General features: G+C 43.8%; 1 protein-coding gene across 1 annotated transcript in view; it reads left to right on the top strand.

Annotated features, from left to right (window-relative positions):
* The window catches only part of GRIP2 (glutamate receptor interacting protein 2), a 118,610-nt gene that overhangs the window by 48,921 nt on the left and 56,557 nt on the right, over positions 1-13,132 (top strand). The window contains exons 2-3 of the mRNA XM_031056381.1: positions 9,701-9,781; positions 12,959-13,094. Of these exons, the coding sequence (XP_030912241.1) occupies positions 9,742-9,781; positions 12,959-13,094 (176 nt within the window). The 5' untranslated portion in view covers positions 9,701-9,741. The remainder of the gene's footprint in view (positions 1-9,700; positions 9,782-12,958; positions 13,095-13,132) is intronic.

A 13,132-nucleotide genomic window follows, 5' to 3' on the forward strand; every position in this document is an offset into this window, starting at 1 on the left:
TGGGAAAGTTATCTGTCTGTAGCAAAGCCCAGAATTAAAAACTTGTCTCAAGCTTCTAATTTACAAACTCCAGGATATCCAGTGATAGTTTTCATTACTTCTGCTTCTATTTCAGAACTCGTGTTCTGTTTTTTTACTTCTTATCCAGGTATACATTTGGAAGTAGGTTTTCCAGTTTTCCTTTCTTTGAAATTAAACATCTTTTCACCATAACCTGCTTCTATATCAGAACTCGTGTTCTGTTTTTTTTTACTTCCTATCCAGGTATACATTTGGAAGTTGGTTTTCCAGTTTTCCTTTGTTTGAAATTAAACATCTTTTCACCATAAAAAATGTAGCTCTGGGAACCCTGTCAGTCATTGCTTTTTGTCTCTGCTGCAGTAATATTGATGTATTCTTCTGCTTCATTTGAGGTGGGATCTTCAGCTTTGAGCTGGTCAAAACTGCAGAAAATATTTTTTAAGGGCAAAGATTACTCTTTCACTGAACTGTGATATTTCTTTTCAGCCAATTTAATCCCAAATGGCACCTTCACCTGTTTTGTTTTGGGTTTTTTTGTAAGACTGGGTTGTGACTGAGCCATTCAACATCTAGTCTCACTCCCTGCATAACACAGGTCAAAGATCTTAGTTCCTGTGAACCATCCTCTGAATTGCCTGAGGGCTGCCAAATGCTTCTGAGAAAGATGTCCATCCATCATGCCAAGACACTCTGTAACACAATGTCCGGGTGGTTAATTCTTTGCATTCAGTGGAAAGAGAGGACATGCACGTGTTCCAACATCTAGGATGCATCTATAGCTTCCCTTCTCAAATTCTGGCTCTCTAGCTCTGCCCTAAAGGATTCTGTGCTCTCCTGCCAGGCTCACACACCAGACCAGATTGCCTTCTCCCTTCTCTTCAGTACAGCCCTACCTTGTACGTCTTAAACTCCTTTGCTCCCTGGACAGTTAACAGCCTCTTGATTTAACAATTCTTTTGTAAGATCTTGGAGGATGAAAGACAACAAGTACCGTTTTTAAAACAATCATAATAGGCATCAAAGGAGAGTTTGTAAAAAGCAAAATAGGTGCAAGAATTTGCTATCACTATCACTGCAGCAAATTGATCTCCACTTCAGAAGATGGAAGTCCTGACTTCTCCCTGTTCTGTCACCCCCAAGCTGTTGCTTTGTGCTTCATGTTCCCACCCAGGATGTGCATGAGGGTGCCCAGCTCTTGGCATGGCCAATGGCCCTTGAGTCTTGTCTCCATCTCCTCCCTGGACCTCTGTGAGTTCAACCCCAGCATTAGGTAAGACAGTAAAAACTCCAACAAGACACCAAGATGAAATATATTTTAATATGGACATTAATAATGTTTTTGGCTTCAACTATTGAGATATCAAAAAATAAAAGCTTTTGCCTGCTAGGGTGTAGCCTTTTGACAAGCTGCCTTAGTTGGAAGGCAGCTTGGAGCCAAACCCTGTGCAGTGAAAACATTCATGATGGTTTTTATTAGAGAAAACCTAGTTTTCCTTTTTTTGACTAACTCCAGGGCTTTTAAAGAAGTAAGTAATAGTGGCCTCTAGACTTAGGTGGCACCAGTGATTTGAGTGCTAAAGTCTAATAAACTGACAGTACTTAATTTCATTTGATTGGAAACCCACAATAGACCTGTCTTTTATTATTTGATTTTACTCCACAGTCACTTAGCTTGGCATTTGGAGCTTGAAAGAAGGTAAGTCCTCAGGGTTTGGATTCAGCAGGCTGCATTTCTTATCCACCTCCATATTTAAGAAAGAGTTTGGAAGCTTACATGGAGTTAATAGGGAGAATTGATTCCCTTGCCAGCTAGGATTTACTGCTGCCTGCTGCTTAGATTAATAAATCCAGTTGTATCTAGTGAAGCATTCTTCCTTGGAAATGATGTTAGACTTTATTGGTAATTTCTCACCATATTACAATTGCTAACTTGGATAATTTCCATGAAAGATCAGTCTGAAAATGTATCTTATTCCTCTTGAATTTTTACTCTTGAAAGTTAGTTTGTTCAGATAACACAATCAATAAATCAGCAATAGTTCATCTTTCTAGCTTAGTGTTGGACTGTCCCCAGTACACTCTATGCTGCTTAATAAGAGAAATTGCCAGATTGACTGGAAATTCTAACTTTAATAACATAATTTCAAACACTAGAACCATCGAGAAATAATAATTTCATGGAGTTGGTTTTTGCCCTACTCTTGTCTCTCATGCACAGAATTACTGTGGATGCTCTGTGGGAGTCTGTGTGTGCAAATGATCTGCAAGAGGGTGAGGCACTGCAGGGCTTCCTCTGCCACTGGGTCATCCACAAATATAAACTGATGAAGCTGTCTGAAAATGCCTGGGAGGATGAGAAGGATTGCAGGAAGGGAAGTCTCTCTCCATTTCTCTCTTTCTATTTTTTAACACTAGAAATGCAAATCTTGCTGGGGACTTAAGAAAAGAAATGAACAGGAGAGAGCTCAGTGAGTGAAGAGGGGTCTTCTTGGTGTTGATGTTGTTAGAGGATTGTTAGGAAGACATGGATAAAAGTGAAGATTCTTGGGTTTTTCTGGGAAAAGCTATTTATGCTGAACATCCAGCGTGTGAAATCCCTCAAGCAGCTCTTAATAAGCCTAACTTAATGCACAAAATCATATCCTCACGGAATCAGGAAAGAGTTATTCCTGATACTTTTAAATGAAAGAAACAAAATCACCGGCTACTTCAGAAGAACAACATAAGCTCCTCTGTGAACAGAAGAGCAAAGGAATGCTTCATTTCCAGCAGTTCCGCATCTGCTATCCCCTGGTCTCCTCCCTACCATGCAGGGGAAAATGAGTGGTGAAAGTTGGGCTAGATCTGGTTTCCACAACAGCTCTTTGCTTTTCTGAGAGCAATAACTTAAGTCTTCTCTACTCAAAACACAATTTTATGGAAAGTTACAAGATTATAAACCTCTTTCAGGCTGCACTCTCTCTCCCCCCCTCCATGTTGATGGATATTGGCCACTGACTTCCAGAGGTACAGAGGACAGTAGATGAACAGCATGGGAATTTAGCTTTCATACAAAACCAGGAGAGACAAAAAACAGGAGCTGCTTTTAATAACTTTTTTTTTTGTTTTTATATTTTTCTTCCATCTCTCAGTACAGCTTGAGTGGCACTTAACTGCTTCTAGGTCCTCTATAACAGACTCCCTTGAATGCGCTGATTAGATAAGGTAACTCTGTGTTGGCTTCCAAAGCAATAATGAGAAAAAACAATGCATTGTAGCAAGGTATAGAAATGATTCTTAAATTGTGGTGTTTTTTTTCTTTTTTTTTTTCCCGTGGAATGTAATGTATTTAATGAAAACAATGAAGAGCGCCAGATGTTGGCACTGCAAGCTGAGTCCAGCATTCATTCTTATCAGATGGGACTTGGATCAGTCCTTGAGAGGTGTTTAATATCCTGTGAAAGTTGATGTGAGTTAAACCTTACCAAAGCCTGGCTTTTCTGCAAAGTCAGCTTAAATGGGTTTTGTGCACACAAAACTTGTTTACTAGAAGCAGAAACTCTTCCCACATCTTCATGCAAAGCAGGAATCTTCCATCAGTGTTATCTGCTACAGTCTTGCAGGGGGTAAGAAATATGCTTTTATATCCCTTGGAAGCCAACCTGCTTGGTAACAGAGACATGTTCTGGCTCATATCTTGGTCCCATAAAGGCCACTGCTGTGCAAATAATTATCTACAGCATTTCAGTTGAAAATGATTGCTTGAAACAAATTGTTCCTTTAAAAGTAATCTTGGATTCTTATTAAAATAAAAAAAAAAACTCAGAAGAACAAAGCACGGAGTTTCTGTTGAACAATAGGCTATTGTATTTTCCTAGAACTGATTTCTGTGAATACAGCAGCAGGTGTTATGAAATTGTACATGCCTGAAAAGGGTTGGTAGGTGAATGAATACAGAAGAAAAGAAGGAGAGATGTGGAGGGTGTGGGGAGACGAATTTCGTGCTGTGTCTATTGAGGAGAAGGAATTAAAAAGTACAACTTCCTTTTGGAATATCTTTGACGTTTGGACAAGTTCTTCCTGGCTCAGAAGCCAGGAGCAGCAGCTACACAAGTGGATGGAAGAGCTGCCACAACAACCTCTGGCGGCACAAGAAGCTGCAGTTTGTGGAGCACGTTCCCAGGCCAGGTTGGGAACACAGTGTCATTGCTGTAGGGCTGGCACAGGGACTGGCAGCAGGTTGAGAACAATTTTTTTCCCCAGAATTATCTGGGAAAATGGGATAAAGCTCATTTGTTGTTTTTGGAGCAAGAGCCTTATTTCCAGCAAGGGTGGTTCTTGTACAGCATGGCTGTTTTCCTGGGCTGTTCACTCAGAAATTTGTGATGAGAGAAGTTAAGAGGAAACTTCCCCAACTTCTCATTTGTGTCTGGGTGGCTCCTGAGTATGAGCTGGGAGGGGATTTGTTGCCAGTAAAGGGATAAATAAGAGGCTTTTCTTTACAAAAGACAACCTCTGCAATTTTTACTAGATTTGTTGATACATGTATTTATGAAATTAGGGAGGAGCTGCTCCCTAAATAACTTGGTCTGTTTCAGCCTGAGCTCACTGTTTAAGGGGAATTTTTTTTAAATCTTCCTAGTGCAAAGGCAGGGAAAAGCATTTCAAAACACTGCTTGACTTTGGACTAGTGCAGTGGGCGAGTCACATGGAAGGTGCCCTGGGCTGAGGGAAGGGTTAGAACTGTGGTGGGCACTGGGTTTTTCACTGGCATTCTTCAAGCCCACCCCACCCTTTTATTCTGAAGAATAAAAAGGGAGGAAACACTGGGCCCTTTCAGGGTTGGGTTGGGATTTTTTTTTTTTTTTAATGCAGCAAGCTAAAATCACTGTGATGAAAATGAAATTGTGGCGCAGAATCCTAAAGCAAAAGTGACTTTCTGTTTTCTTGTTTTAAGCACAGGAGTGTGGACTATCTTGTCTAAGGATTTAGTGTATTTGTTGCTGTATGCTTGGATTAGTTTTATGTAGGGCAGGATTATACTTTAGCTCAACTTTTCCAGTATTCCAGGAAAAGAAGTCTAGAGATCACTGATAGATGCATTTCATCTGTTTCTTGGGGTTCTATTTATTTATTTTCTTTACATTTAATGATACAGACCCAAAGCCCTGTATTTCCAGAGATGGAAAAGACCTGAGCAGCTGTACTGGTTATAGTGAATTCATGTACAGATTTTCCAAGGGCCTGAGGAGCTGCAGATTTAGATAGGCAGAAGAAAATTCAAGCCACCTGCTCAGGAAGGCTTGGGGAAGGTGGGATCCTTCATGCAAACAGCTCCTTGTCTGAAGCAAACGCGTGGGAGGAGCTCTTGCTCTGCAGTGAATTTTGTAATTAAGTAGTTTCAGGAAATCATGCAGTCTGTAGCAGTATTCAATGGGCTTTTTGTTTTCCTGTCCTGGGCTCTCTGGATCTGCCTGTCTCCCATGTTAAAGGCTAAGTGCTTTGAAGATGGGAGGCCACCACAGTGCTGCTCCTGTTAAGAGCTGACGCTGACACTGGCACTGCTGTCCCCATCCCTCTGTGGTGGTGCTGAAATAACCCAGACTGCCCTGGGGAGTTCTGCTGGAGGGACAGTTTGGTGCAGCCTTGCAATGCAGCCCAAATCCATCACTGGTGCATGAGATGCCTCTGGCTCTGCTGGCGTGTGGAATGCTAGCCTGGGGAGGGTGGGGAGGGTTGTGTTACTGTCCTCCTTTGATGATGGTCCAGCTTCTGGCCCGGCTGTAGTGTGGGCTGTGTCATGTGTGAGCTAAAAACAAATTTCAGATTCAGAATGGGGGTGCATGGATATACCACTTTCCCCTACCCCTCCTTCCGATAATATATCAACTTTTTAAAGGTGATGAGATGCCTAAAGATGCAGCTAGATGATTATAGTCTGTTTTTGAAGTACATGTCTGCATCTTCAGGCACTCAGAGATCTTTAAAATCCCAGGCACTGGAGGTTTGAGCTCCAGAGCTGCAGTTTGAATCATCACTGGTTGCCTGACCCATGCTCGTGTACCCTCGGCTGCTCTTTGCCTGATTACAGATAAATGCCTCCCTTGACTTACAGAATTAACTCTCCTCAAAATGGATCAAATTGCAATTAGTTTTAGTCATTTGGATTTCTGCTTCCAGCCCCATGCTTTTATTCTAGCAAAAAAAAAAAATACCGGCTTGCCTTAGCGTGAACAGCTTTTGGTTCTTAATGCTGGTTTGGTATTCATTTCCCTAAACAAGGAATGCAATTACCCTGTAGCAAAATAACTGTCTCCAACTGTCTTTTTTCCATTAAACAAATGGGAGGTTTTACCTCTTGGTCTTCCCATAAGATTAATGCACTTTCTCTGCAGGAACTGTCTTAAAGTGATCCAGGAATCTGAACAACTTGCATACAGCAGTCTAATTGTCACAGAATCTGATTTAGCCAATGCTCATTTTCATTAAGGAGTGATCTCTGCTAATAATAGAGACTAATAGTTTTCTAAATGAATAAAACCCCAAACTTTCCTTTTCCTCCCCACAGGCAGGGATAATGAACTCCTAAATCAGTGCTCGTTCCAAGGAAGCTTTTTCCCCCTCATTTTAACAGTTTGGCTTGGCATCTGACTGATGTCAGGAGATCCTGGTGCCTGTGCTTGCATAGGTAGTGGAGTCTGCCATGACTGTCCTTTATTCCTGCCCCCCAGCTAAAGCATGGAGATTTTTCCTGCTCCTTCATCTGTCCAGTGTGTTTTGAAGGAATGAGATGGAGATTCTCTCTTATTTACTGTCACTGTACATGGTACACTGCACACTGATGTGTATCACTGTTCTGCGCTGCTTCTGCAGGGGAGGAGAGTTCAAAGCTCTGTGGGAAGGTGTGGGGAACTGAGAAGTTCTTTTCTCTCTGGTGTTATGTAAATTGTAAGGCATGTAAATAGTGAAAACTCTTGTCAAAGACTTACAGGAACTTTGTATGTTGCCACAGATTCCCATCAATATAGGGATCAATATATGGAAAGTGTTGCAATCTCAGTTTTATTGAGGGTCTTATGCACTTGGTGAGCTTTTCTGAAAGGTCTAGAGCCAGCATTACCATCACTGCTTGAAAACCATCAATTACACAATCTTTTTTTGGAAGATTTCTGGCCCTCTTGCTGTGAAAGAAAAAGCTTGATAAATGCAACTCTAATAGCTCCAGCATGGATTGCTTACAAAAAGAACCTGCACAGGATTTAAAAAGAGAGTTACTTTCCCAATTTTAAGGAGAAGATAGGTTCATGGATTTTTAGTGCTTGGGTTGGTGCTGCAATTTTGGCTGACTGAGCAATCAAGGCTCACCCCCAAACCAGTGCTGTGCTAAGCAGAAGAAATTACTGAGAGCACAAAAAGGAGTTCCTTTATTAAAAAAAACAAAGTAACCCCTTGCACAAACAAACAAAAGAGTTCATAAAAAGTGACTCCATTATTACAGCTTGAGTGGCAGAGCAGGAAATGGGCTGCAAATGAACAAAGAGCCGTGCACAGGCAGGGATGCTCTGCAAGCAAATGCCAGTTCCCACTTCAGCAGGCCACGTGTGGCAGCCTCCTTTCCTGTTCAAACGTTTTAGCCAGATAATGAGAGGAAAAACCCAAACATTTTTCACATAATCCACTGAGTTTGGAAGGGAGGAGCAATAGGAGAAGGGTAGCTGTGGTGCTGGTTATTTGCTGGCTGATGTGGCTGTCAGGAGCAGCGGCACAGGGCAGCGTTGCTAATTGCCAGCAGGGCCCGTAGCTCAGGTCACTGCTCTTGGCCACTTGGCTGATGCTGGAAGCTGTTGTTAATGCACAGGCAACCTGGTTTCTTGCTCAAAGGGAAGCCAAGGCATGTTTGCCAACAGCTGTTGGGGTAGGGAGGGCAACAGTAGTGAATTGGGGTTTCCTATCAACAGTGGTTGGGGTTGTGATGGGGAAATGAAGCGCAGAAGGGTGCTGGTGCCTGTCTGCTTTGGGGCGGTGTGTTTATGTGAAACAGATGGTTCTCTGCTTCAGTTTGCCAGCAGATTATGGAGCTGGCTTTGAACCATCTTGTGTGGTTTCCCAGGAATGCAGGGATCCCATCTACAGCAGAACCATGCTGTCTTGAGCACGTCACCTGGGGCAGAGCTGGCAGCAGTGCTCTCCTGTGGGGGGCAGCTGCATGCTGGGGTGGTCCTCACCATCCACAGTGGCCTGTGGCACCAAAGGCACACTGATGCTCCAGTGCCAGCAAAAAGTTCCAGCCCTGGTGGCCCAGGGTGTGTTGCAGCTGCCTTTTTGCATGATTACTTCTGGTGTTGAAAAAGGAATCTTGTGCTGAGTTTCCTGAGCTTTAGGATTCCTCTTCCAATGTGCTGCTGCATTTGGGAAAGAAATAAAGGGTGGCTGTAGCGGTTGGGAATGTGGGCAGGGAGCAGTTGGATTTGTCCTGCTGCTCCCCTGGGAATTGCCACCTTCCTTTATACACCCAAACCATCCCTGTTATCTGACTCTACAGTTCTGCCAGGGATGACATGACTGACAGAGAGAGGAGAAATCAGAATATCAGGAAAAACCTCCTGATGTGAGAGACTAAGATTTGACACCATCTCTTTTCTGTTTATGGGGAAAATGGGCTGCCAGCAAACTGAACATTGGGATTGAGTCCACTCTGTACAGACCCTTGTCTTGAATGAGGCTGCATTAAAATTTTGCTTCATTTTGTACGGAGTGGAACAAAAACTTCTTTGTACCTTAAACGTAACTTATTTAAGGGCTGTGGACAGGAATAAATGGATAAGGTTTTCAATAACCTGTATTTATACTATCATGTACAGCTTCTAAACCTTCACAGCTACTGAAAAATTCAAGAATGTGGTCAGTGAGAATGGGAGTTACTTGGTACTATATGGTTATTGGAGATTATTGGTTGGAAAAGTGCCAGCTTTTTATGAAATGCCATAAAAAATAGACATTTTAGATGGATGGAAATGAGACCTGCAAAAGCATGCTGCCTTCTCTGCAGATAAACTCTGTGATAACTCTGTAGCAGTCTTCCAATAGGACAATACAAAGATATTTAGATGCTTTAAATTTCAGCTTATACTGGACAGTGTATTTACAGTGTATAATGCTATTCTCTCTCCACTCTGGCTTTTTTTCCTTTTAATCATTTAAAAGACGGTGCTCTCTATATTGTATAGAGGCTGGAACAGCAGCTGGAAAAGGTGACTGAAATAATAGGATCTATAAGAATAGGCAATTTCACTCAAGTATAGTGATTTAGTGCCCTGTTAGTGTCCTGATGTATGACTGCATTTCCAAACACCGTAAGTTTTTTCACAAGCATAATGACAGGCTTGAAACTTGTGATACGAATGCCCCAGCTTTCTCTCTCCTCAGCTGTTCACGTAATTACAGGAGTAAGGGAATTTTGTTCTCTCCTAGCAGATTAGCTCCAAGAAGAATAAATCAGATAAAGTTGCTGCCTTCCTGTTTCCCTCTCTACACGGTGCCGTGCAAAGCTGGGGCTGGCAATGTCTTTTCTTGCCTGCAATCTGTGATACAGATGAGATTCCAATTTTGGTGTCATCAGGACAACTTCTTAAAGAGCTCTGGTTCAGTTGCTTGTGGCTTTTGGCACTAATTTCAGCTTCTGTGTTTGCTTTACTCACAGATGATGGCCCTTACTCAAAGGGGAGCAAGGACTCTGGTGGGATGGACGCAGCCCTGGTCTCCAGGAGGCAAAGCATCCCAGGTAAAGGAGGGGATCAGCTCCTGCTCCAAAACATTGGGGCTTCCATTACAGTTTACCTGGATACCCCTAAAATGGGTAAAACCCCTCAAAACACTAATTTTGGTGCACCTATCAGCAAGCTTTTGCTGGAAGGCAGAAATGGATGGTGGTAACTGGTCTCTGTGAGTGACATGTTACTGGTACAATCCCTGTCTTGTGTGGGCCTGTTGACAGTAGTTACAAGGGGGCTGGGGAAGGACTTATTCTTGCACTGGTCTGACACTCACAAAGAAGAAAACAGCAGAAAAGGAGAGAGGGAAGAAATGCTGCCATAGCTGAGCTCATCAAGCAAGGAGGGAGACTGGCAGTGTCTGGCAAGCTTCAAATTTCCCACATCTGGCTAAGTTTGTTTTGATATTTAGTCAGTCACAGCTGACTAACTTTTGTGTGAGATAAACCTTCCCAAGCAGAAACACCCCGGAGGCTGAAGAGGAAGTGGAGAAGTGGTAATTGATTTGCCTCTGCTGGCACTGGGCTTCACGTGCCAGCAGCACTCCAGCAGGTCTGGATGGGCTGCCTTGGACAACTCATCTCCTTCCTAGGAAAGCCAGGGACTTGGTTTTGACTTCTGGCTGCTAATGACCAGTCACAGGGTTGGTTTAGTGTGTTCTAGGTAATGGGGAGGAAGTGGGGGCCTTCTGCTATTGCTTCATCATTCAGCACTTGTTCCACAGAATATTCTGCATCACACCACTGCAATACACCACTGTAGGGCCGCCCTGATGGGGAGAGGCTCACAAGAGCCAGTGCATCCAACAACCCCAGCTCAAGGCATCTTAATGGGGAGGGAAAAATTCAGGTGTGCTCTTCCTGCCCTGGGATGCAAAATCCAATCATATATGGCAGTAGATCTGCTCATATATAGTGCTTAAAGACTATGTCTTGAAGGACCAGATCCTCCTTAACCAGCTCACTTTTACGCTGCGTGGGTCTGTGACAGTGCAGGAGATTTATACAAACATGGGTCAAAATTCCTTATGGTTGAGCTTGATTGGTTGATCTCAGGGATCTGCCTTTTTTGGAGCAGTAATTTCTCCTTGAACCCATAACAATGGGTAATTGCACACTGGGAGTTCTCATTTTAAACACTTATCAAGGATTAAAATTAAACCTCGTTGAAAAGCTAATAATCTCCCCTTGTGGCACCATCTGTGTTGATCAGTCATGTCTGTAGTTGAGAGGAAATTTGCAGGATGGTGCTGGATGTTGTTCTTTCCAGCATGGTGGCGAGCCCCCTCAAGGTTCTGGCAGCCCCTGGGCTCCCAGGTTGGTGAATTGAAAATTAACTTACTGCAGCTGGCAAGGGATCAAAACTGAGTTTAAAGAGCAGAAGTATTATGGACCTGACATTTTTACAAGGAGCTGCCAGTGCCACATTAAATGGGTGCCCAGCAGTGCCTAAACGCCTGCCAGACTGGAGCTGGATTGCGAAGAGGTTCCCTACTCCCATTAATCAAGTGCACAGATTATTCTTGGAAGTGCTTTACAAAACAGATAGTGCATGGCAGGGCTCTAAGTGAGCTGCAATTTCTGGTCTCCTGGTGGCTTTGAACAGGAGCAAAGTGCTGGTGATGAGGCACTACAGTGCCAATAGAGCCTGTGTTTTGGATGGATGGAGGAGGCCCTGCACCAGCATGGATCTTCTGTGTCAATGTGCTATTTAAGGTGCCCTGCCTTGCTCTGGAAGTCAGTGTGCAAGAGGTTTCAAATGTTTCCTCTCCAAAGAGAGCATCTCATTCAAGCCTGGTAAAGTTTACTGTGTAAACAAGTACCTGGGCCATTTGCAACATGGGGTTTTTGTCCACATCTGTGGGGCTGCTGTTTGTTGTGTGCTGCCTGTGCCCATTGCCACCTTCTCCTCACAGTCTTGGAGAAAGGCACCCTGTGTGAGGGTGACTGGTTTCCTCCTGTAAAATCATGGAAGATTTGAGTACACTGAGATATAGTGGAGGTGGATGGATAGTGCTATGGACAAATTGTGTAAAAGCCTCCGAGAGGAGGCTCTGACAAGGTGTGGATGTTGTCCTATTTGCCCCCCTTTGATCAGAGTGTGAGGTCTGTTGTATGCAGTATTGGCAGAGCTGCCTTTTGCCAAGTCTTTGGAACTCTTGGTCTTTTCCTTAGGCCAGGGTTAATTCTTCTGCTCGGTTACTGCCCTTTCCATGCCAAATCCAAAAGCTGGAATAATTTAGGAAACGTGTTTTTGTAAAACCCAGCCATGATCTGTGATGAGATCAAAACTAATACTGGGTTGGGCTTGTATGTAGGTGCTGGACTAACAGGAGTGTTGTCTTGGACTAGAAGAGGTAAAATGTGCAGTGCCTGCAGCACCCAGAGAAGCAGAACTGGTGCAGCAGGTGTGGGGTGGGCATCCCCTGGACCTGGACCTGTGCCTGGTGGCAGGCAGTGCATGTGGAACAGGTCATGGTGTCAGAGTGACTTGTGTCTTCAATTCCAGCTGCAGATGAGGTGCTAGGAGGGAGTTTGATTTGGACTAGTGCAGATGGGTGACCAAACTGCTGTGAGTGAATGAGGGTCATGCCTCCCCCTCCACCCCCTGATGATGGCAGGATCTCACCCCTCTCCACATTGTGTTCTGTATGTTCCAGCTATACTGATGTTCCATGATAGTTTTTTAATCACAGTATTTCAGGATCCACCCTGTTTGGTCCATTCATGCAGCTACTGCAGGTCCACATCTGGACCTGGCTGCAGGAGCATCCTCCTCCTGTGTAACTGGAACCACCTGAGAGCTCTGTTAATGCCCTCCCCACTCTATATCAAACACAGTTCCTGAGGTGGTCTCCCTGGACCATTGCTGAGCTCCCACCACCCTGGTTTTGAATTTTTCTACTGCCTCCAGCACCTTGAAACACAAGGTTTTTACTCTCTCATAAGCCCATATGCTCTGCCTTGTCTTCCTTGGTCCTGCCTGCCAGACCTGCATGCAAACATTGCTCTGGGTCTACCAGGACACACTTCTGTTTTAACTTTAAGTTAACTTCAAATAAACAGAGGCTTTTTCTTCATGCTAGTTGCTCAAATCTACTTTCCCACTACCTGTAGGAAAAGGGTGTCCTTGGGATTGGGGGAATGTGCCTTCCACTGAGTTGTTTGTCTTTATTCCCAATCTTTCAGATGAGTTCAGAGGGGTCACAATTGTGGAGCTGATTAAGAAAGAAGGAAGCACCCTCGGTTTAACCATTTCAGGTGGCACAGACAAAGATGGAAAGCCAAGAGTCTCTAATCTGAGGCCAGGGGGACTGGCTGCAAGGTGAGAAATGGAAATGGGATGCAGAGAGCACAGCAGGA

Source organism: Geospiza fortis, unplaced genomic scaffold (assembly GCF_000277835.1).
Source record: "Geospiza fortis unplaced genomic scaffold, GeoFor_1.0 scaffold70, whole genome shotgun sequence".
NCBI classification, from domain to species: domain Eukaryota; kingdom Metazoa; phylum Chordata; class Aves; order Passeriformes; family Thraupidae; genus Geospiza; species Geospiza fortis.